This window comes from Mobula hypostoma, chromosome X1 (assembly GCF_963921235.1).
Source record: "Mobula hypostoma chromosome X1, sMobHyp1.1, whole genome shotgun sequence".
Classification (NCBI taxonomy): domain Eukaryota; kingdom Metazoa; phylum Chordata; class Chondrichthyes; order Myliobatiformes; family Myliobatidae; genus Mobula; species Mobula hypostoma.
In genome coordinates, this window is record NC_086128.1 from 27,563,304 (window position 1) to 27,587,747 (window position 24,444).

Below are 24,444 nucleotides of genomic sequence, written 5' to 3' on the forward strand. Positions count from 1 at the left end.
TTTTTCCCATAACCCTTAATTCCCCTACTGTGCAAAAATCTATCCAAACTTCTCTTAAATATATTTACTGAGGTAGACTTCCACTGCTTCATTGGGCAGAGAATTCCATAGATTCACCACCCTCTGGGAAAAGCAGTTCCTCCTCATCTCCGTCCAAAATCTACTCCCCCAAATCTTGAGGCTATGTCCCTTAGTTTTAGTCTCACATACCAGTGGAAACAACTTTCCTGTCTCTATCTTAACTATCCCTTTCATAATTTTATGCATTTCTATAAGATCTCCTCTCATTCTTCTGAATTCCAGCGAGTACAATCCCAGGCAACTCAATCTGTCCTCATAGTCTAATTCTCTCATCTCTGGAATCAACCTGGTGAACCTCCTCTACACTGCCTCCAAAGCCAGTATATCCTTCCTCAAGTAAGGAGACCAGATCTGCACGCAGTACTCCAGGTGTGGCCTCACCAGTACCCTGTACAGTTGCAGCACAACCTCCCTGCTCTTGAATTCAATCCCTCTGGCAATGAAGGCCAACATTCCATTTGTTTTCTTGATAGTCTGCTGCACCTGCAAACCAACCTTTTTTGATTCATACTCAAGCACTCCCAAGTCCCTCTGCACAGCAGCATGCTGCAATTATTTCCATTTAAATAATAATCTGCTCTTTCATTTTTCCTTCCAAAGTGGATAACCTTGCATTTACCAACATTGTACTCCATCTGTCAGACCCTTGCCCACTCACTTAACTTATCTGTATCTTTCTGCAGACTCTCTGTATCCTCTGCATAATTTCCTTTTCCACTCAATTTTGTATCATCAGAAAACTTCAATACACTACACTCGATCCCCGCTTCCAGATTGTTAATGTATATTGTGAACAGTTGCGTGCCCAGCACTGACCCCTGTGGCACACCGCTCAACACTGATTGCCAATCAGAGTAACACCCATGTATCTCAACTCTCTGTTTTCTATTAGTTAACTAATCTTCTATCCATGCTAATACATCACCCCAACTCTCTGCGTCCTTATCTTATGGATAAGTGTTTTATGTGGCACCTTATCAGATGCCTTCTGGAAATCCAAGTAAATAACGTCCATCTGCTTCCCCCCCCCCCCATCCACTGCGCTCATTATATCCTCAAAGAACTCCAGTAATTTTGTCAAACAGAACCTGCCTTTGCTGAATCCATGCTGTGTCTGCCTGATGGATCCATTTCTTTCCAGATGCCTTGCTATTCCTCCTTTAATGATAGCCCCAAGCATTTTTCCAACTACAGATGTTAATCTAGCTGGCCTATATCCTTTTTTTGAACAGTGGCGTGACATTCGACATCTTCCAATCTGCCAGAGAATTTTGGTAAATTATCACCAGAGCCCCTCCTATAACTCTGCCATTTCTTTCAGTACCCTGGGATGTATTCCACCAAGACCAGGGGCCTTATCTATCTTGAGGCCCACAAGTTTGCTCAGCAATACCTCTTTAGTGATAGCCATTGTATTGAGGTCCGCACCTCCCATCATATCCATAACATCTCCCTTTGGCGTGTTAGACATGTAAAACCAACACAAAATAGTCATTCAAAGCCTCAGCCATTTCCTCATTACCCAGTATTAATTCCTCTTTTTGTCCTCCAAGGGATGACATTTTTCTATTATCCATGTGCCTATCTAGCAGTCTCTTAAATATCTATTCTGATCTAACCTGGGCCTAACATGTTGATGCAATTATGAAGCAGCTATACTTCACCAGGAGTTTGAGGAGATTTGGTATGTCACCAAACACTCTAGCAAATTTCTACAGATGTACTGTGGAGAGCATTCTGACTGGTTACATCACCATCTGGTATGCAGGGACCACTGCACAGGATTGGGAAAAGCTGCAGAGGGTTGGAGACTCAGCTGGCTCCTCCCAGGACATACCCTCTTCTCACTACGACCATCAGGGAGGAGGTGCAGGAGGCTGAAGACACACACTCAATGTTTTAGGAGCAGCTTCTTCCCCTCTGCCATCACATTTTTTCATGGAAAAAGAATCCATAAACACTATCTCAATATTTTTGCTCACTTTTTACACTAGTTATTTAATATTTTTTATATTCTATGTTGTGTAAAAGTCTCGCGCGCGCGCGCACACACACACACACACACACACACACACACACACACACACACGAGAGAGAGAGAGAATTTGAACTGGTAGAGTGCAGCCAAACTTTGATAGAACCCAAATTATATCCAGGAGTTACAGTATAAAGTAGGAGAGTGAAGTCAGTTATTTGTCCAAGAGAGAAAAATAGAAAATCTTAGAAATACTCAATACGTCAGGCAGTGTCTGTGGAGAGAGAGTTGATGTTTCCGGTTGTGACATTTTATCAGAAAGGTGAGCTTTCAATGGAGGGTCATCAACCTGAAATGTTAAGCTTTCTTTCTTCCTTCACAGCAGCTACCTGACGTGCTGAATATTTCCAGCATCTTCTGCTTCTTTCAGATTTTTAGGATCTGCAGTATTTTGGCTTTCAAGTGAGAGACTTTTGTAAAATAGAATCATATATTATGTTCATGGATAGAATTTACAAATAAAAGGTATGTATTCACCCAATAAATATTCACTTTTGTGGAGGATAAAGATACTATACAAGCTTCAATTGCAGATATTTCCTCATGTTTTGTTCTAGGTCAATGTTGGTCTACCTAACCCTTTACCAGCTCAAACTTTTCCAACCACCAGCAGCGAAAGGATGAAGCAAGACGATGCAAATGTAGTACAGCAGTTAACTTTATTGAACAACTTAATCAAGAGCATTCAGATGTACCGCAGTGCAATTCAACAAATCAATGAGGCTCTTGAACGTGAGCAGCAACAACCGTCACGGTGTTTCCAGAGTGAGTATGAAGCAGATATCAAGAGATCTTTTAGGAAGTTTAAAATCCTAAAGTATCTTATGTAAAAGTACACAGAGGCCATTTGGCCAATTATGTCCATATTGGTTCTGAAGGGAGAAATTACAATAGTCCTATTCTCCACTTCTTTATTTCCTTATATATAGCCCTCCTTCACAAATGGCCATCAGTTCCCCTCTTTTTTTTGCCATTAACTTAGACTAAAGGGTAAAATACAGCAACCTCTTAATCAACTAGCATGTCTTGGGAATTTGGAGGAAACCACGGGACTTGGGAAAAACTCGTGATCGTGGAGAAGATACAGACTCCACACAGGCAGTAGCTGAGATCAGGATCAAACCTGGGTTCCTAGAAGTATCAGGCAAATATGAAATCTATTTGAAAATTATCATAATTCATTTCTGGGTAATTTCATAAAATACTGACATTTGATTATGATGAAATTTGGAATTTCTCCATTAACTAATCAGTTTACTGAGAAGTCTTGTATATCTCTCATAAAATTAAATAAACATAGAAGAAATGCACAGCAGATCTGCTGGCTTCTGGACAGAAGATAGGTTACTGTTTCTGGTGGAGCATTAAGATCACAAGATTATTGAGAACGATAAAAGATATTCAGTACATCATTTTTAATCAGCACAGCATTTTGGCATTCCAGCATCCATGAATTTCTCAAGACATTGCTTTCATTATTCTCTGCAGTAGTCTGATCCATGTGTTCAGCTGTCGGTGAAAAGAGTGCCCTTGCATCTGATGTGTGTTTTGGTGTTTAGGCTTGTGTTTCTACATCTTATCTGGTTTAATTTTACCTTCCTTGATTGGGCGCATTGAGTGATGGATCATTTAACATGCTTTCTACCATGTTCAAGCTATTTAAAAAATTATTGAACTCGTACGTAAGCTGCTTATGTGAATGTGACTCTCTCAAAATGTGCACCCTCAGTCAAGCATATTACAAATATATTGAAAGACCCACTTTTTTCTGTGTGCTCTTCTGTTCTGTCACAATAATATTTTCATCAGCTAGTTCTCTTTTCCTAATGACAGTATAATCTCAAAGGATGTATCTCCTCTTCTCCACCTCTTTCTTTCTCTCCTTCTCCATTTCACTCTTTCTCTTTCTTGTTCTCTCTCGTGCCCCTCTCTCTCTCTCACTCTCTCTCATGCCCCCCTCTCTCTCTCACGCCCCTCTCCCTCCCTCGCACCCTCTCTCCCTCCCTCCCTCGCGCCGCCCTCTCTCGAGCTCCTCCTCACTCTCTCGAGCCCCCCCTCTCTCTCGCCCCCTCTCTCACTCTCACCCCCACAACTCTTGCCCCCCTCACTCTCACCCCCCCTCACTCTTGCCCCCCTCACTCTCGCGCCCCCTCACTCTCTGCCCCCCCCTTGCCCCCTCTCTCTCGCTCTCGCTCTCTCTCTTTCTCTCTCTCTCTCAGCCCCCCTATCTCTCAGGCCCGCGCTTGCTCGCTCTCTCTGTCTCTCTCTCTCTCGCTCTCTCAGGCCTGCCCCATCTCTCTCTCTCTCTCTCTCTCTCTCTCTCAGGTCCCCCCCTCTCTCTCTCAGGTCCCCCCTCTCTCTCTTTCTCTCTCTCTCAGGCCCACCCCCTTTCTCTCTCTCAGGCCCCCCCTCTCTCTTTCCCTCTCTCAGGCCCGCTCTCTCTCTCTCTCTCTCAGGCCCGCCCCCGCTCTCTCTATCTCTCTCTCTCTCACCCTCTCTCTCTCTCTCTCTCCCTCTCTCTCTCTCTCTCATGCTCTCTCTCTCTCTCCCTCCCTCTCTCTCTCTCATGCTCTCTCTCTCTCTCGCACCCTCTCTCTCTCTCGTGTGCTCTCTCTTTCTCTTTCTCTCTCTCTCTCTCTCTCTCAGGCCCGCCCTCTCTCTCTCTCAGGCCCGCCCCCTTTCTTTCTCTCTCTCCCTCTCTCTCTCTCACCCTCTCTCTCCCTCTCAAGCCCTCTCTCTCTCTCTCTCTCTCTCTCTCTCTCACCCTCTCTCTCTCTCTTGTGCTCTCTCTCTCTCTCTCTCTCTCTCTCAGGCCTGCCCCTTTCTTTCTCTCTCTCTCTCTCTCGCCCTCTCGTGCCCTCTCTCTCTCTCTCGCTCTCTCTCTCTCTCTCTCTCTCTCTCTTTCAGGCCCGCCCTCTCTCTGTCTCTGTCTCTCTCTCTCAGGCCCGCCCCCTTTCTCTCTCTCTCTCTCGCCCTCTCTCTCCCTCTCGTGCCCTCTCCCTCTCTCTCCTTCTCGTGCCCTCTCTCTCTCTCTCTCTCTCTCTCTCTCAGGCCCGCCCTCTCTCTGTCTCTCTCTCTCTCTCTCTTGCCCTCTCTCTCCCTCTTGTGCTCTCTCTCTCTCTCTCACGCCTGCCCCCTTTCTCTCTCTCTCTCTCTCTCTCGCCCTCTCTCTCCTTCTTGTGCCCTCTCTCTCTCTCTCTCTCTCTCTCTCTCAGGCCCGCCCCCCCTCTCTTTCTCTCTCTCTCTCTCATGTCCACCCTCCCCCCCTCTCTCTCTCTCTCTCTTTCTCTTATGCTCTCTTAGGCCCCCCCTCTCTTTCTCTCTCTCTCTCTCATGTCCACCCTCCCCCCTCTCTCTCTCTCTCTCTTTCTTATGCTCTCTTAGGCCCCCCCTCTCTCTCTCATGCCCTGCCACCTTCTCCCTCCTCTTGCCCTACTCCCCCTTCCCTCTTCGCCACCCTCCCCTTCTCCCTTTTCCTCCTCCCCCTCTCCCCTCTCCCCCCTCCCCCTTCCCCTCTTCCCCCCTCGCTCTCCCTCTCTCCCTTCCCTCTCTCCCTCTCTCCCCTCCCTCTCTCCCCTCCCTCTCTCTTCCCCCCTCCCCTTCTCTTCCCTCCTCCCCTTCTCTTCCCCCCTCTCCCCTTCTCTTCCCCCCTCTCCCCTTCTCTTCCCCCCTCTCCCCTTCTCTTCCCCCCTCCCCTTCTCTTCCCCCCTCTCCCCTTCTCTTCCCCTCTCCCCTTCTCTTCCCCTCTCCCCTTCTCTTCCCCCCTCTCCCCTTCTCTTCCCCCCCTTCCCCCCTCTCCCTCTCTTTCCCCCTCCCCTTGGCTTTTGTCCACTTCATGCCTATTTATGTTACACATTTATATTACATTGGCACACTCAGGAGAGCTAAGCACTTTCTATGCCACACTCTTTTTAGTTCCTGATCGGAGCTACATTAGAAGGACAACTGTTGATCTAAGCCCGTGCTGTTTCCTTGCAGTGGCAAAAGAGCTGAGGGCAGAGTTTTGGCTGAGTGCTTACTGCTGGCTGGCTAAAGAAAAAGCACTCCCCCTTAGGTTAGGAGAACTAAGAATTGCTTGTGTGCTTAGTGAAGTCTTCCTAGATCTGAGGTTCACTGCGCAATTGTTTTTATTTTAGCTCAGCCACACCTGCCGCAAGCAAATAGCCCACTACCAGAATACACCAAGCAGGAGGAGCGCATAAAGCAGCAGAAGAGCACACGGGACGATCATAGAAGGGTGAGCTTACTTCTGTTTGGAGTACAAAGCAGTTGGCCAAGCAAAGGGAATGTTTATAGAGTATCTTCATGACAGTGTGAATGGAACTGTGGATCCTCCTGGAAGTTACTTCCATTACCGGTTATCAAGGTAGTTGATCCCTTTTTGTGGTGGTTCCACTGCATGACAGACATTGCTTGGTCAGCCTTAGAAATCCATCAGAGTAGAATTTTTATTTATTTGATATACATACTTACCTTCCTAGGGGCTCCTTGTTCAAGTGGAGAGTGTGTGAATGTTGAATAACAAGGTTATTAGCATTTTGCAAGCATATATTTATTCATAGAATGTGAGCAGCACGATATTTATTGTCCATCCCTAATTATCTCTTGAGAAGGTAAGGGTGAGTTACCTCCTCAAAACACTGTAGGTTTGAGGTGGAGTTACTCCACAGTGGTGATGAATGGAGAGCTCCAGGATTTTGGTCCAATGACAGTGAAGGAACGGTCCTATATTTCCTCATCAGAATGCTCTGTGACTCAGAGGGAGTTTCCTCGGGGTAGTATTCTTCTGCATCGGTTGCCCTTGCCTTCCAAGTGGTAGAGGTCATTAGATTGTGGAGGCCGTGCCAAAAGTAGCGTTGGCAAGTCATAATGGTTTAAGAGGCGAAGGGAGTCAACAGTGAAGGCAGTGGGTGAAGTGCCAGTCTTGTGGGCCACATTATCGTGGATGATTTCAAGCTTCTTGTGTATTGGCACTGCAGTCGTCAGGCAGATGGAAAGAGTTTCATCACATCACTGCTGAGGCAGGATGGGAGTTGCATTCTGCAACATGATGAGCTTCTGATTTTCTCTTGCTACTGTATAATTTATGCTGCTGATTGTCAAGGCGAGTTGTTTAGACTGAAGATTGTTTTTACCTGGCACTCTTGTGACTCAAATGCTACTTACCACTTATCAGCCCAAACCTAAAAACAGTTTGGGTCTTTCTGCACATGGGCAAGGCCTTTCTCTTTATCCGAGGAATTTTCATTCCCCTTGAGCACTCTGCAATAATTAGCAAATATTGCCACTTCTGACCCTGTGCTAGAAGGAAGGTCATTGAAGAAACCATCGAATTCGTTTGGGCATAAGACACTGCCCTGAGGTGATGTCCTGGAGCTGGGAATAACACCCAGCACCTACAACCATCTTCCTCAGTCCTGCAAGCATGGGATTTCCATCTGGTTTCCGCTAACTTCAATTTTATCAGGACCTTTTAATGTATCATTTGGTCAGATGTTGTACTATGTCAAGGCAGCCACTTGCATCTGACTTGCCTCTGGAATTCATCTCTTTTGTTCATGTTTCGACCAAACTTATAGTGAGGTCTGGAATGGAGTGGTCCTTGTGAAATTCTGTACTCAGGTTAACCAAAGGCATTCATTTTCTATTCCTTGCAACATTGGCCTCAGCATTTGATTGAAGCTGATATAGCATCAACATGCAATGCCTCATGTTTAGGATTATCTGGTACAGCTGTCACACGAAATGTATTGTATTGCTGGGGTCCAAGGAAGCTGTAAATGTATATGTACATGATTACAGCTGACTTCTGCTGAACGTGGAACATTCCAAAGCTGAATTTCAAAGAGAAGTGCAGTCTGTAACTTCATCCCTAATAAATGGGCGAAGCTTGGTTCAGTTGACAGCAAAACCCTCTGAGACTGAAGATTCTTGTACAACTATATCTGCAGGAATTGAGCTCATAATCATGCCTGATAATGCAGGGAAATACTGCTAGTTATTACGCAGATGCAAGTTTTAGGCTCTTTTCTGTCTTCTCTGATGAGTATAAAGATCTTATGGCACTATTTAAGGATGAGCAGAGAGTTCTGCTGGTACCCTGGGTAAACCTTCCTCCCTCAAGCAGGACCAACAACGTAAATTAATCAGTCACTCTAGGAATGAATCCTGCTGTGCGCAAACAAGCTGCTACATTTGCCTTCATGATGGTAACTGCATATCAAAGCAATACATTAAACATGAAGCCTGTCAGTCTTTTCTGAAAAACACTAAACACTGATAAAGAAGCATGAATCATTTCCTTCTGCTCTGTAGTACCATCTTAAATGTAGCCTTTCATTCATAGATAGTCAAAACTGATCCAAGACCTGATCCAGTGAAAGCTTTGTTATCCTTGAAAAGTCACTCGGCTAGTTTCCACAAACCTGCAGCTGCTTACTTTCTTTAGAGGAAGAATAACATGTGGCAAAGAAGGAGTGCCAGAAACAACACACACATAAGAGTTGCTGGTGAACACAGCAGGCCAGGCAGCATCTACAGGAAGAAGTACAGTCGACGTTTCGGGCCGAGACCCTTTGTCAGGACTAACTGAAAGAAGAGCTAGTAAGGGATTTGAAAGTGGGAGGGGAGGGGGAGATCCGAAGTGATAGGAGAAGACAGGAGGGGGAGGGATGAAGCTAAGAGCTGGAAAGTTGATTGGCAAAAGGGTTGCAGGGCTGGAGAAGGGAGAGGATCATGGGACGGGAAGCCTAGGGAGAAAGAAAGGGGGAGGGGAGCCAGAAGTATAATGGTTTCTATATGTTTTTGCCAATGAATTACTAAGTTACAAGCTTGTATCTTCAAGAATAATTTAGGGAGAGCAGTTTCCTTCCAAGGTCAAGGAGCACTGCCACAAAGAAGCAGAATCATCAAGGTCCCCCACCATCCAGGCCATACTCTATTCTCACTGCTGCCATCAGGAATGAGGTACAGGAGCCTTGGGTCCCACACCGCTAGGTTCAGGAACAGTTATTACTTGTCAACCATCAAACTCCTGAACCAGCACAGATAACTTTTTCACTCAGCACTAAATGATTCCACAACTGATGGACTCACTTTGAAGGACTCAGTGACTCATGTTCTCAGTATTACTTATCTATCAATCTATCTATTTATTTATTTAAAAATTGCCCCTTTTTAATATTTGCATAGTATGTCTTTTGCACATTGTCAGTCTTTGTGTGTGTTTTTTCATTAATTCTATTGTATTTCTATATTCTACTGTGAATGCCTGCAAGAAAATGAATCTCAGGATACGTATGCATACTTAAGTAATAAATCTACTTCGAACTTTGAAGATTTGTGTTCAATGCAGGAGAAAATTTTGAGAATGTTCTGTGAATTTGTGATCACGGTATTTCTCAATGAGGTTCACACCAGCACAAATTCTGTCAGGTGATTTATGCAAAGCACTTTTCACCCATGTCAGTTACTGTTTGTCAGACTACTGTTTTACAAGAACATCTGATATTTAGTATATCATGGTTGTAAATTCACAACAAGCGCAAGCAAGAGGCTGCAGCATTAATGCATCAGTCAGTTTCATCAGTGAAGGAAGTTTTGCATCCGGGAACTTGCACACTGACTATTTAGTTTTGGATGGTTTGTGTGATATATGGAATGCCTTTGGATCTGCCTGCCCTTGATGGGTACGTGTCTGTGCATGCTTGTGCCAATTGGGATGTCACGGTTAGTGTGATGCTGTTACTGCTTGGGACATTTTGGAGTTCAATTCCAGCACTGTTCTGTAAGGAGTCTCTGTGGGCTTTCCCTGGGTGCTCCGGTTTCTTCACACAGTCCAAAGATGTACTGGGTAGGTTAATCGGTCATTGTAAATTGTCCGGTGATTAGGTTGGGGTTAACCGGGGTTGTGCGGTTGCTTGGGCGGTGTGGCTAAATCCGTGCTGTATTGCTAAAAATTAAATAAAAAACACTTTACTGTGCATGTACAATGTAGCATTGCATTACTAACAGGAGACCTATCTGCTTAGTCTAGTTTATATCTAATATCTTTTACTTGATCTTTCATGATGTAATAATTGTTCTTGTGTTTATCTTCTTTCCTTCCCATGTTTCAAATGGAACACCTGTATTATAGCCCAACACTCAAGAACAAAAAGTTTTTCTTGCATCTTCCAAAGGTATTGACATCCTTCCTGAGAGTCAGCTCTACTGACCACTTTCCATCTTTCAGTTCCTGATCTGTGTCCGTTCATCATTTGGGTGGAGACTGGACCAGCTATTTAAATATATGATGCATCGTTATTGAATCTGCTTCTAGCACAATCCCATAGACTTCCACTTTTCAATGGGAGTCACCACTAGCTGATCTGTCCCTTTGTTTCCTATTCCTTTGGGTTCTGAGGTCAGTTGTAATGCATCTCACTTAGGATAGCTAACTCTGCACAGAGTAAAGTTGATCCTGAGACCATCCTGCTTTGAGTTGCGTCTATGCAGTGTGCCATCTGGGAACTTTCAACAAAATAAAAAGAATAACATGATTGCAAGTTTTATAGAGCATTTCAATATCCATCATTTTGGTGCACTTTCCTAGTTCAAGCTTATTAAAAGCCTCCTTTAGTCTATCCTAGCTTGAAAGTCCCAATGCACTGTTTCAGTTTGAATATTTTCATTCTTCACTAATTTGTGCTAAACTCTTAAACTTTTTGCTGTTAGCTTAATTTCCACAAGGAATTGTATTGCAAACATGAGAAAATCTGCTGATGCTGGAAAGCCAAGCAAAACACACAGATGCAGGAGGAACTCAGCAGGCCAGGCAGCATCTATGGAAAAGAGTAAGCATTCGATATTTCGGCCTGAAACGTCAACTGTTTACTCTTTTCCATAGATGCTGCCTGGCCTGCTGAGTTCCTCCAGCATTTCGAGTGTGTTTCTTGCCATTAACCCCGTATTCTGCCTTTAAATTGGACCTTCCAAACTGAATCACTTCACACTTTTCCCAATTGAACTGTATCTGCCACTTCTCAGCCCAGCTCTGCCCCGCTGCAACCTATGACAACCCTCCACACGATCCACAACTCCACTAGCCTTTGTTTTATCTTCAAACTTACTAACACTCACTTCTTCTTCCTCACCGAGGCCATTTGTAAAAAGGGCAGGGATCCCAGAACAGATACCTGTGGAACACGACTGGTCACTGAGTTCCAGGCAGAATATGCTCCTTCTGCTATGGGCAAGCCAATTCTGTATCCACACAGCCAGTTTCTTTGGATCCCATGCCTCCTGACTTTCTGAATGAGGTTACCATGGGGAACCTTATCAAACTCCTTCCTAAAGTCCAGATACACTGCTCTACATTCATCAGTGTGCTTTGTCACATCCTTAAAGAATTCAATCAGTCTTGTGAGACATGACCTGCCCTTCACAAAGCCATGCTGACTATTAATCCTAATCACTCTATGCTTTTCCACAGAGCGGAATGCTCCCAATAGAGATATTGCTCCCTTCCAGATCACTTCCTCAGTGTCTCTGTTACTATTGGGGGGGGGGGGGTGTCTATAGAATAGTCCCAATAGAGAGATTGCTTCCTTCCAGATCTCTTCCTCAGTGTCTCTGTTACTATTGGGGGGGTGGGTGTCTATTGTACACTCCCAATAGAGTGATAGCTCCCTTCTCTCTCTGTTCCTCAGTGTCTCTGTTACTATTGGGGCGGGGGGGTGTCTATAGAATAGTCCCAATAGGGATATTGCTCCCTTCCTGATCTCTTCCTCAGTGTCTCTGTTACTATTGGCGGGGGGGCGGGGGGTGTCTATAGAATAGTCCCAATAGAGAGATTGCTTCCTTCCAGATCTCTTCCTCAGTGTCTCTGTTACTATTGGGGGGGGGGGGTGTCTATTGTACACTCCCAATAGAGTGATAGCTCCCTTCTCTCTCTGTTCCTCAGTGTCTCTGTTACTATTGGGGGGGGGGAGTCTATAGAATACTCCCAATAGAGAGGAATATATTGTGTCTCATACCGCTGTTTTTTTTTCTCCATAAATTCTCCCAAAATCAGTTCTGCTTTGTCATAACTGCATAGCCCACTCTAAAGTAACTTTCTTCCAGGCGCTCCTGGTTCCAAACATACTGTTATCCCACAGTTCTTAGCATTCCTAGTATAAAATAATGTACTTTTGACTGAATTATTTTCATATAGTTAGGCTTTCCTGTTCTGTTATTAATGATACAGTATAGAGATGGTTCCATGCATTTCATTGTTTTTGTTCAGTTGTGCTGACAGCCTTACAAATAGAGTGAGCTGGCAAAAGTTTATTAAGATTATTCCCATTTTCTTTAAGTTTATGCGGAGATCAATTAGCAAGTATAAATTAAATAATGGTTTTAACCTGAAATTATACAGACTTTAGAAAAAACAATACAATAATAAGCTCATGGAAATTTACCTTACTGCTGTCACTATCAAAGAATGCAGGCATTTTAACCTATGTCAGTCTGTTTACTGGATAATGTTCACTTGATTGTACAGCATTTCAAATTATTTAAAGTAAATATTTTTTTCTATGATGTGCTCTTTGAAAACTAAGCTGAAGTTCAATTGACAAGTTTGAAGTGCCTCAGGCCATACACAAGGGTTTGTTCTGTGACTGGAGGCCATCCGGCAGCTGTTTACCACTAGTATTAAAACAAATAACCTTACAAAATACAGTGCCTATAAAAAGTATTCACCCCCCCCCCCGGGAAGTTTTTCTGTTTTATTGTTTTACAACATTGAATCACAATGGATTTAATTTGGCTTTTTTGACGCTGGTCAACAAAAAAAGAATCTTTTGTGTCAAAGTGTAAACAGATCTCTGCAAAATGATCTAAATTAATTACAAATATAAAACACAAAATAATTATTGATTGCTTAAGTATTCATCCCCCCCCCCTTTAATATGACACACCAAATCATCACTGGTGCAACCAATTGGTTTTACCAGTCACATAATTAGTTAAATGGAGATCTGTGTACAGTCAAGGTGTTTCAATTGATTGTAGTAAAAGTACACCCGTATCTGGAAGGTCCAACTGCTGGTGAGTCAGTATCCTGGCAAAAACTACATCATGAAGATAAAAGAACACTCCAAGCAGCTCCACAAGTCAGGAGATAGATATAAGAAAAATTCCAAGTCACTGAATATCCCTGAAGTACAGTTAATTCAATCAAGAGATGGAAAGAATATGGTACAGTTGTACAGTTGTACAGCTGTACATCTGCTGAGAGCAGGCTGTCCTCAAAAACTGAGTGACTGTGCAAGAAGGAGACTAGTGAAGGAGGCCACCAAGAGACCTATGACAACTCTGGAGGAGTTACAAGCTTCAGTGGCTGAGATGGGAGAGACTGCACATACAACAACTGTTGCCCGGGTGCTTCACCAATCGCAGCTTTATGGGAGAGTGGCAAAGAGAAAGCCACTGTTGGGAAAAAAAAACTCACACGAAATTTCGGCTAGGGTTGCCAGAAGGCATGTGGGAGACTCTGAAGTCAGCTGGAAGAAGGTTCTTTGGTACGATAAAACCAAAATTGAAGTTTTTGGCCATCAGACTAGGAACGCTATGTTTGGCATAAGCGAAACACCGCACATCATCAAAAACACACCATCCCTACCATGTAGCACAGTACTGGCTGCATCATGCTGTGGGGATGCTTCACTGCTGCAGGCTCTGGAAGGCTTGTGAAGGTAGAGGGTAAACTGAATGCAGCAAAATACAGGGAAATCCTGGAGGAAAACCTGATGCAGTTTCCAAGAGAACTGCAACTTGGGAGATTTGTTTTCCAGCAAGACAGTGACCCCAAGCTTAAAGCCAAAACTACACAGGAATGACTTAAAAACAACAAAGCTAATGTCATGGAGTGGCCAAGTCAGAGTCCAGATCTCAATTCAATTGAGAATTTGTGGTTGGACTTAAAATAGCTGTTCACTCACAATCCCCATGCAATCTGACCGAGCTTGAGCAGTTTTGTAAAGAAGATGGGGAAAAATTGTAGTGTCCAGATGTGCAAAGCTGATAGAGACCTATCCACACAGACTCAAGGCTGTAATTGCTCCCAAAGGTGCATCTACTGAATACTCACTTGAAGGGAGTGAATATTTATGCAGTCAATTACTTTGTGTTTTATATTTGTAATTAATTTAGGTCACTTTGTAGAGATCTGTTTTACTTTGACATGAAAGAGTCTTTTTCTGTTGATCAGTGTCAAAAAAAACCCAAATTAAATCCACTGTGATTCAATGTTGTAGAACAATAAAGCATGAAAATTTTCTGGGGGTGAATACTTTTTGTAGGCGCTGCAACTTATATAATTGCAACGCAGTAATAATGTATATAATCTTCCATTGCAGACATCAACTTACTTCCGTATAGCACCAGATACAGAAAAATGTCCCAAGGCACTTCATGAATTGGTGGTGAGGAATGACAGACAATGGGTACTAAACTGGATTAAGGAAAAGAATAAGGTTAAGGCAGAGTCAAAAGAAGTTTAATTTTTTTTTCATAGATTGAAATTGGGGATTCAGGTAGAGAATTCATGGCTGTAGGATGTGATGACTAAAGATTCTGCCATTGGGAAGTATATGGAAGACCAGAGTGAAAAGGAATGAGGTGGTTATAATATTTGTGAGGAGTTTTATTTATTTGATTTTAGAGAGGTTGGTGTCCATGACACTGCCTGTATTTATAGTTCATTCTTAATTACTCCAAGATGGTGATAAACTGCCTTCTTAAATTTTCCTTCTAGTGAAAATGATCATTCCCCTGCCCTGTCAGGTATCATTTCCCCACCTGTGGGGCAGAGTCTGGGAATACCATGTATGTCTTGTCAACAGAACTGAAGTAGAAACAAGTCTTTCTCTACCCAAAGGGAATGTTGAAAAAGGTGCTCCTGCTGTGTGTTGGAGAAGTGCAAAGATGAAGGAACAATGATACATTTCTAAGTCAGAGTAGTGTGTGATTTGGTGGGGAACCTGCAGAGGGTGGTATTCCTAAGCACCTGCTGCTCTTGCTCTTCTTGATCTGAAGGTTGCAAAGTGAAAGGTTCTTTTAGGGTAGCCTAAGTGAATAACTATAGTGCATTGTGTAGATGGTACACACTGCAACCATCGTCTGCCTACATGGATAAGTAGCTGTATGCATTGGTAGGAAGGGCTGTGTCTGCGTGAAGTGTTCTTAAGGATTGGTTTCTGAAATTTGTAAGGATCTCTTAGTAGCAAGGGCGTTATGTGGGTTTGACTTAGCCCAGCGAACAATGCAGTAAGAAATTTGGATAATGTTGAGGAGGGGTTTGAGAATTTGAGTTTGGAATTTAAATCATAAATATTTTGGGGATGAAATCTGGATCAAGATAAACTGAAACTTAGTGAAGAATCAGCTTTTCAGCTTAATTGTGGTGCTAAATGGGCACTGAGACTTCAATTCAAAACATTAGTAAAGTGGTTATAAAGGGGATGAAGGGACCAGATTGTGAAGACATTGGCTAATGTTAGACTGACAAATATCTAATGGTTACGGATTGGAAAGGGGACGAGGGTGGTATACTTTTCTAAAAAAGAGACTCGAAATAAATAGCCTTGATTTTCCTGTCAGTGGCAACAGTATAATATTTGTGACTGACCTTGTAGAAGCCTCTGTGGTCTGAATTTCCTGGCATCAGTTCCTGTCAGGCATCTTCTACTGGGGATTGTGCAATCCAATAACACTGATGCTATCAAGCTGCCTGAGCAGTCAATCAGATTAAAAGAAGTCAAACTGGCAAATGAGAAGCTTTAATTTTTTTTTTACAATCTTTTAAACATTTTACAGAGAGCTAAATAAATATTGGGACACATGCATTGATAAAGGTATAAGTAGAATTGTTACAAAATCCATGGATTTTGAGGAAAGTAAGATTCCACACACATAATTAATTACTCAAGCCCAAAGGGTTATTCAGCAGTGATTGTGTATTATATATTAAAAGCTTAGTAACAATTCATTCAACAAAGCTCAACGTTTTTATTACACTGAGAATAGTGCATATAAAGTTGAGGTTCACATCAATTCACTGGCTACATTAATTGCTTTGGTGCAGACTGCAGCAACACACCTTGCAAGGGAGCAAATTATTGCACACAGCAATTTCTGGATTTACGTTTTTAATTGAGTGTGCTTAGACATCAATAGTTTCATTGAGTAAAAAGAACAATACAGCATCTTAGATTATAGGAACTCTGAACTCTGAGATTGCAGTGCAAAACTACTTGCTTTCTTCCAATCAAGATGGCGCCAGTGAACAACGATTCCTCAGGCGACATCTTCCAGATAGTCAATTTCTTTGATTATTTCACCTTTTCTGTACCTTTTGCTTGTTCATTTTGCCTTGATTGTGTTTCGGAAACTGTTGGATCCTGTGACATGCAATTTGGAGTTTGATCGAATGAACTAGCACTCTGCTATCTCCGGAGAAGTCCAAGAGCTGCCTCACAAGACCAGAGACTGAGTGTGGGGCCATGGACAAGTCTTTCAAAACGTCGAAGAAGATGGAAGCATTGAGCTGGAGGTTAGCGGATGCTCTCCACGGAGGCCACGGGGTTGACAGGTTGGTGGCCAAGTCGGTGGTATTTGGAAGGCCGCAGGGCAACTGTGTTTGGAAGGCCGAGGTGCGGCAGTCACTCTTCACGGAAGGACTGAGTTCGTTTCTGATGGATGTTTTCCAAAATTCTAAGATTTGTATGCTTATTGGACTATAGATTTACATTGCTCTCCTTCAGTTTTCTTTCTTGTTGCTGATTGGCAGGTTGGTGTTCCGGGTGTGCGATCTGTTAATTTTTGTGTGTGAGAGAGGGGATTGGTTGTTTGATGTTATAGTCACTTTTTTTTTGTGAGGAAGCGGGTTGAGGTTTGATGTTCCAGCAGCCGATTTTTGTGAGGACAATCTGTTAGCTTTTGTGCATGGGAGGGGGTGGAGGATTGGGGTTTGTGAGTGTTTTTTTCCTTATCGTGTGAAGAGGGGGTTAATGTCTTTTCTTTCAACAACTTCTATTGTCTTTCTGTATTTTATGGCTATCTGGAGAAGACAAATATCAGAGTTGTATTCTGAGTACATACTTTGACAATAAAATTAACCTTTGAAACTTCGATACCAAAGTTCTTATAGAATTGCACAGAACATTTACAGATATGTTACTCAATTACATTTTTACAGGTGGATGAGATAGTGGATTAAACTGAGGACAAATCTTTTAGTCAGTTAGATTTACTATAAAAGGGAAAACCCTCAGAGACCACAGGAAATCTCAAACTAATTAGTACCATCACAGAGTATGCTTTCCTATTATCATATATCCCATGACTTAATCTGTGTTTTTTATATTTTGTTTTCGAATTCACCAATAATTTCATATGATCTAGCGTGAAAACACCACCCAACCATGCACTAAGTTTTGGGCACGAAATTGTACCTGTGATGTACATGATGGTCTGATGGTCTGATCTGTTCATGATATGTAAATAGGTCTCTTCTGTGGTATGTTCTAATGGGTTTATATTGTGTTACTTCCTTGAATCCAGTCATTAGGGTAAATGTGCCTTAAGGTTAACAATGCATCTTCTGGGTTTTTTAAATGGATTTTTAACAGGAGAGAAATTACAGCATCTTGGAAGCGGTACGATCTCTGGAACAGGCCCAAGGCCTTGTGCTGAATATGATTCAGGACTGGAAACGACGACTTCAGCTGTCAGGAAATGGTGCCTACTTTGAGGACAACCTGGGGTCACTTCAGGAATGGTGAGGAATCAGATCTAGTCCATTTGCTGTGCAATATTTTACACATAAATTGGTACATAGACACTACGATCAGAATAGTGTTTATGTTCCTGTACTAGTAATCCAGAAGCCTGAACCAATTGTCCAGAGTTAGGAGTTCAAATTCCACCATAACAGCTGCACAATTTAACTTTAGTTTGTTAAACAAACATCCAAAATAAAAAGCTAATACAGTGAATTCTGGTTAATTGAGACACATCAGGACCAGTACATCTTGGCCCAATTAAGTGGCTGCCCTAATTAGCTGAAGTTTCATGAAAATAGTTTAAACAAAACAAACTACTGTTTAACTGAGTAACAAATTATGTAATTTAAATGAAATACAGAACAAATTGGAACACTACCAATGTTACTACAGTACTATAAAACTGTGCATTAGTTCCTAATAATTATCGACAGAAGAATTCATCCAGTGTTCACTGCCGTGTTTCTTAAATTGATTGTAAATGAACAAAATCAGCACAGATGATTGCCAATGCCTTAAAATTCTTCATAGTTCCTGCCTTGCCTAAGTAATGAAATTGTTTTATTTTCACTCCTGGCCATTTTTCACATCTCCAAACCCGAATGCTTGAAGTGACAATGAGGAAAACGGTTCTGGATTGTCTTACTTCTTTTTTCTCACCAACTATAAGTAACAAAAAAAATCACTGCCTTTTGAATACAAACACACACGACTGACACTATTGAAAAATTGTTTGCTCTAAGCACGCGACTGATGCTAGTTAGATACTGTTCAGCAACAAGTCTCCTTTCCCAATTAAGCAGCATAGTGTCCCAAATAAATAAAGGAAAGCCCGGCTATTTTCTCAATTAGTTTTTGTTCTGTAAGAGTTGTCCCAAATAAACGGCTGTCTCGACTAACCAATGGCCCAATGAATCAGAATCTACTGTACATCAGTTATTGTAATTTTTTACATTACAGAATAAGTTCACCAATGTGCTTTAGGGAAGAGAAGCTGCTGCCCTTATTTGGTATGGCCTATATTCCACTCGATACCTACAATGGTGTTGACTCTTAACTGCCATCTCTGGCCCAGCAGGGAAATGAAGGATGAGCAATAAATGCCAGCTGCACCACTGACATCCATGTTGCATGAATGGATAAGGAAAAGCCAGCTAGAAACTCCCACCAAATTAACAGTTGAATCACAATCACAAGTTTGTAGTCTTTTTTAGACATAGATATCTGAAATGATATAGAGACATATGAATATATAACCAAATCACTTTTCTAATTAGTGGTGGGCCTGAATTTGTTCAATTCGTATTTTGCAAAAGAGTAGTTATCTAAAGTGTTACATTGACTGCAAGTCAGATAGAAAGGTGACCTGAAAGAAAATTTCAAACGTTCTCAATTGGAGCATTTATATATTGAATGTCTTGCTATATTGAATCTAAATATAGGTTGAAGGCATTTGACTGCATTGCATTTTGCTTTTAAATTAAGAGCTTCAGTGTGGAGTACTTACACTCAAAGCTCTGAGTTCTGTTTCACTGATTTCCTTCAGACTCTCCACCTTTGCTGCTGGTAAAGTGTAGGAACTAAATGTGGTCCAACATCAATGTTATTGCAACCTTCAATTTACTTACTTCAATGATTTTATTTCTCTGACCTCTTGACATATGAAATTTGCCGGTCTACTCTTTCCCTTTTACATTGCCAGCTAGCACTTGATTCAAGGAATAGTTGTTGTAATTTGGAGTAGTTTGTGAGAATACAGCATTTATAATAGACGTTCAGCAATTCAAATTCCTAATTGCTGACTCAGTAATGAGAGACAGTGAGGGAAAACAATGAAAGATACTGTTGTTGAGTCATAAAATTGATGTCAGGCTAGGTGTACAATTACAGATGATGTCTGCATTTAGCATAAGTACAATTTGAAGGAGTGTGATACTAGCAATGGCAATTCCAAGTGGGATTGAGTCAGGCATATCCCTCAAAAATGTTATTTGTTGGGCACTTTGGTTTATTTAAACTATACTTCAGTATTTTATGTTTGTTACTATACCTTTGTGAATTTCCAAACAAAGTCTTCTTGAAATCAGAAATGAGAATCGGAGAACATAGAATATCGAACATTACAGCACATGATATTGTGCCAACCTTGTAAACTACTCTAAGATCAATATAACCCTTCCCTCCCACATAGCTCTCCAGTTTTCTTTCATCTATGTGCCTGTCTAGGAGTCTCTAAAGTGTCATTAAAGTATCTATCTCTACCACCATCCCTGGAAGCACCCAACACTGTGTGTGTGTATATATATAAGAATTACCTCTGACATCCCCCCTATACTTTCCTCCAATCCCCTTAAAATATTAGCCATTTCTGCCCTGGGAAAAAGCCTCTGACTGTCCACTTGATCAATGCCTCTTATCATCTTGTACACCTCAATCAAGTCACCTCTCATCCTCCTTCATTCCAAAGAGAAAAGCCCCAGCTCACTCAAGACAACATCCTGGTAAATCTTCTTTGCAATCATCACTTAAGCTTCTACATCGTTCCTACAATGAAGCAACCAGAACTGAACACAATATTCCAAGTGCAGTCTAACCAGAGTTTTATAGACCTGAAACATTACCTTACGGCTCTTGAACTCAATCCCCTGATTAACGAAGCCCAACACACCATATGCCTTCTTAACCACCCTATCAACTTGCGCAACAGCTTTGAGTGATCTATAGATGTGGACCCCTAGATCCTTTTGTTTCTTCATTGTTAAGAATCCTGCCATTAACCCTGAATTCTGCCTTCAAGTTGGACCTTCCAAAGTGTATCACTTCACACTTTTCCAGATTCTCAGCACAGATCTGTATCCTGTCAAAGTCCCGTTGCCACCTATGACAACTTTCTACGCTATCAACACCACCACCAATCTTTATGTCATCTGTAAACTTACTAACCCACCTTTCCACTTCCTCATCCAAATGATTTATAAAAATCACAAAGAGCACAGGTCCCAGAACAGATTCCTGCAGAACACCACTGGTCACTGACCTCCAGGCAGAATACACTCCATCTACAACCACCCCCTGCCTTCTGTGGACAAGCTAATTCTGAATCCACACAGCCAGGTTTTCCTGAATCCCATGCCTCCTGAATTTCTGAATGAGCCTACTGCGTGGAACCTTGTCAAACGCCTTACTAAAATCTATGTGCTCCACATCCACTCTTGAACTTCATCAAATTGTTTTGTCACTTCCTCAAAGAATTCAAACAGGCCCGTGAAGCATGACCTGCCCCTTACAAGGCCATGTCTATCATTCCCAGGGTTATCCTTATTACCTTTCTTGAACAAAGGAATAACATTTGCCACCCCACAATCTTCTGGTACTACTCCTGTGACCTGTGAGAAGAAGTGTTCTTCACATACGTGTAGAACACTTTGGAGTTTTCCTTCATCCCATTCACCAAGGCCTTCTCATGTCCCCTTCTAGCTCTCCCAAGTCCAGCTCCTTCCTGGATACTTTGTAACTCTCTAGAGGGCTGCATGACCTTGGGTTCCTAAACGTTAAGTAAGCTTCTTTCTTCTTCTTGACCAGATGTTCCACATCTCTTGTCAACCATGGTTCCTTCGCCCTACCATTCTTTCCCTGCCTCAATGGGACAAACCCACCTAGAACCTCCAGCAAGTGCCCCCTAAACAACCTCCACATTTCCGTTGTTTATTTCCCTGAGTACACCCATTCCCAATTTATGCTTCGCAGTTCCTGCCTAATAGCATCATAATTCCCTCTTCCCCCAATTAACTACTTTCATATACTGTCTGCTCCTATCCATAGAACCATAACAGCACAGAAACAGGCCTTTTGGCCCTCCTTGGCTGTGCCGAACCATTTTTCTGCCTAGTCCCACTGACCTGCACCTGGACCATATCCCTCCATACACCTCTCATCCATGTACCTGTCCAAGTTTTTCTTAAATGTTAAAAGTGAGCCCGCATTTACCACTTCATCTGGCAGCTCATTCCACACTCCCACCACTCTGTGTGAAGAAGCCCCCCCTAATATTCCCTTTAAACTTTTCCCTCTTCACCCTTAACCCATGTCCTCTGGTTTTTTTTTTTCCCCTAGCCTCAGTGGAAAAAGTCTGCTTGCATTCACTCTATCTATACCCATCATAATTTTATATACCGCTATCAAATCTCCCCTCATTCTTCTACGCTCCAGGGAATAAAGTCCTAACCTATTCAACCTTTCTCTGTAACTCAGTTTCCCTCTCCAAGGTTATGGTAAAAGGTCATGGAACTGTCTCTGAAAAGCTCATCCACTGAGAGATCTGATACCTGACCTGCTTCACTGCCTAACACCAGGTCCAATATGGCCCCTCCTCTAGGTGGCCTGTCTGTGTATTGTGTCAGGAATCCTTTCTGGATATACCTAACAAATTCCACCTCGTCTAAACCTTTGGCAATAAGGAGTTGTCGATAAATACCAGGGAAGTTGAAGTCACCCTTGACAACAACCCTGTTTTTTTTTGCACATTTTTGCCTTCCGATCTGTTCTGTTCCTCAGCGTCTCTTGTTACTATTGGGGTGGGGGGCTGGGTCTATAGAATACTCCCAATAGAGTGATTGCTCCTTCCTGTTTCTGACTTGCACCAACACTGACTCATTAGATGATCCCTCTACAATATCCTCCCATTCTGCAGCTGTTACTGATCAGCAATGCCCCTCCCTACCTCTTTTACCTCCCTTCCTGTCCCTCTTGAAACATCTAAGCTCTGGAGCAAGCCACAGCTATCCCTGCCCCTGTGACTGCCAAGTCTCTGTAATGGCCACGACATCATAGTTCAGCAGGAGTACTCTGCACTGGCTGCCTATTTCCTTTCCCTCTCCTGACAGTCATCCAGTTACCTGCCTCCTGCAACTCTAGGATGACTGTCTTCTCCTCATTCTCCTGAATAAACCTTAGGTCTTCCAGCTCCAGCTTTAGTTTCTCAACCCAGGGGATTAGCTCCTTAATAAAATCCTCCCTGATTTTTAGGAGACAGCTCTCTAAGTGTTGTTCTTAGTTTATGGAAATCAAGTGGACTGATTACTTTGAGGGTCCTACAGCTAAACACCAGCAGATCCCAAGCCAAATAATTCTGGATTTCTTCAACTCCCCAATAATGGAGAATGATTGCATCCATTTTTTTTAAATAACTTTACCTCATTTCTGCCTGTTGTAGTCCAGCAGAATCTGACTAGCACTGCTGGAGGTTTCAAGTAGAAATCATTTCCAGATTTGTTGTGACTTCCATACAAATCCAATCAGATTTTTTAAAACTGAAAACTAACAAGGAAACACATTGACTCTTAAAAAAAAATCTAGTGATTTCAGCAAAAATGGCTACTTCCTGACCTGCAATGGGGGAGCTTTAAGGAGAGGTACTTATCACAGAAGCTTGTGAATTCTTCATGGTCTGTCATGAATGCAAGGCCATATTGTTAAAGTTCAAATAGTTTGAACAAGTCATTGGAATGATCTGATATAGTTAACTTAAAATTACACTCATTAGCTTTTGTTGAAGAAATGTCAAATTTGGTATGCATTTCAGTAATAAAGTTTGCATGTTTGCAATTAATTATTTATTTTGCGTAAATTTTTATTTCTTCCATCCAATGTTAATAAATATTTGCCTTAACTTCAGAATGTACAATTCCTCTGCTGGCATCTATCTACTGCCAGCTCTCCAAATGACCATTTTTTATCCGTAAACCTCATGGGTGACACTTAGTTAATTATTTGCTCGTAAGAGGCAATTGGATTTTGTCATCCTTGTTGATATTTATCTGCTTACATTTCCCAGCAATGCTCAGCTATTCACAATCAGCCCTGCAAATGCTAAGAGTTTTTCCTCTCCCATTTCTTGATCAGATATATTGAATCCCATTGTAGATTATGTCTTGGCTGCAATCAGCCACCTCACTCAGATAGAGAGATTCTTTGTCAGTTTATGCCAGCCTTTCTTTGTTCGAAGGAAGTTATTTGCCTATAGGCTAAGTATCCCCTGGTAACGTGGTGGTTAGCTGAACACTATTACAGCACCAGTGACACAGGTTCAATTCCTGCCGCTGCCTCTAAGGAGTTTGTACATTCTCCCCATGGCTGTATGGGTTTCCTCCCACAGTTCAAAGGTTTATTAATAAGTAAGTTAATTGGTTGCTTGGGTGTAACTGGGTGGCATGGACTTGTTGGGCCAGAAGAGCCTGTTACCAAGCTGTACATCTAAATAAATAAATCAGTACAATCAGAATGATGGGCACAATTACCCGTGTTCATATACAACCTGACCTGATATTGGGAATGGCTACATGTGTACTTTGGGTATTTCTATTCCTGTTCCTGCACTGTAGAGCTGGAGGGAGAGAGAGGGAGCAAGAGAAAGTGTTGTTCTTTGTTTATGGAAACCAAGTGGACTGATTAGCAGTTTACTTTGAGGGTTCCACAGCTAAACTTCAAAAGATCCTAAACCAAATAATTCTTTAACATCAA

The 24,444-nt window shown here is 42.3% G+C and overlaps 1 protein-coding gene across 2 annotated transcripts in view; it reads left to right on the forward strand.

Moving 5' to 3' along the window:
- Positions 1–24,444, forward strand: part of LOC134340410 (signal transducer and activator of transcription 5B-like) — a 156,956-nt gene that overhangs the window by 95,691 nt on the left and 36,821 nt on the right. For both annotated transcript variants that reach the window (XM_063037613.1, XM_063037612.1), the window contains 3 exons: positions 2,674–2,881; positions 6,253–6,353; positions 17,773–17,921. In XM_063037613.1, the coding sequence (XP_062893683.1) occupies positions 2,674–2,881; positions 6,253–6,353; positions 17,773–17,921 (458 nt within the window). The remainder of the gene's footprint in view (positions 1–2,673; positions 2,882–6,252; positions 6,354–17,772; positions 17,922–24,444) is intronic.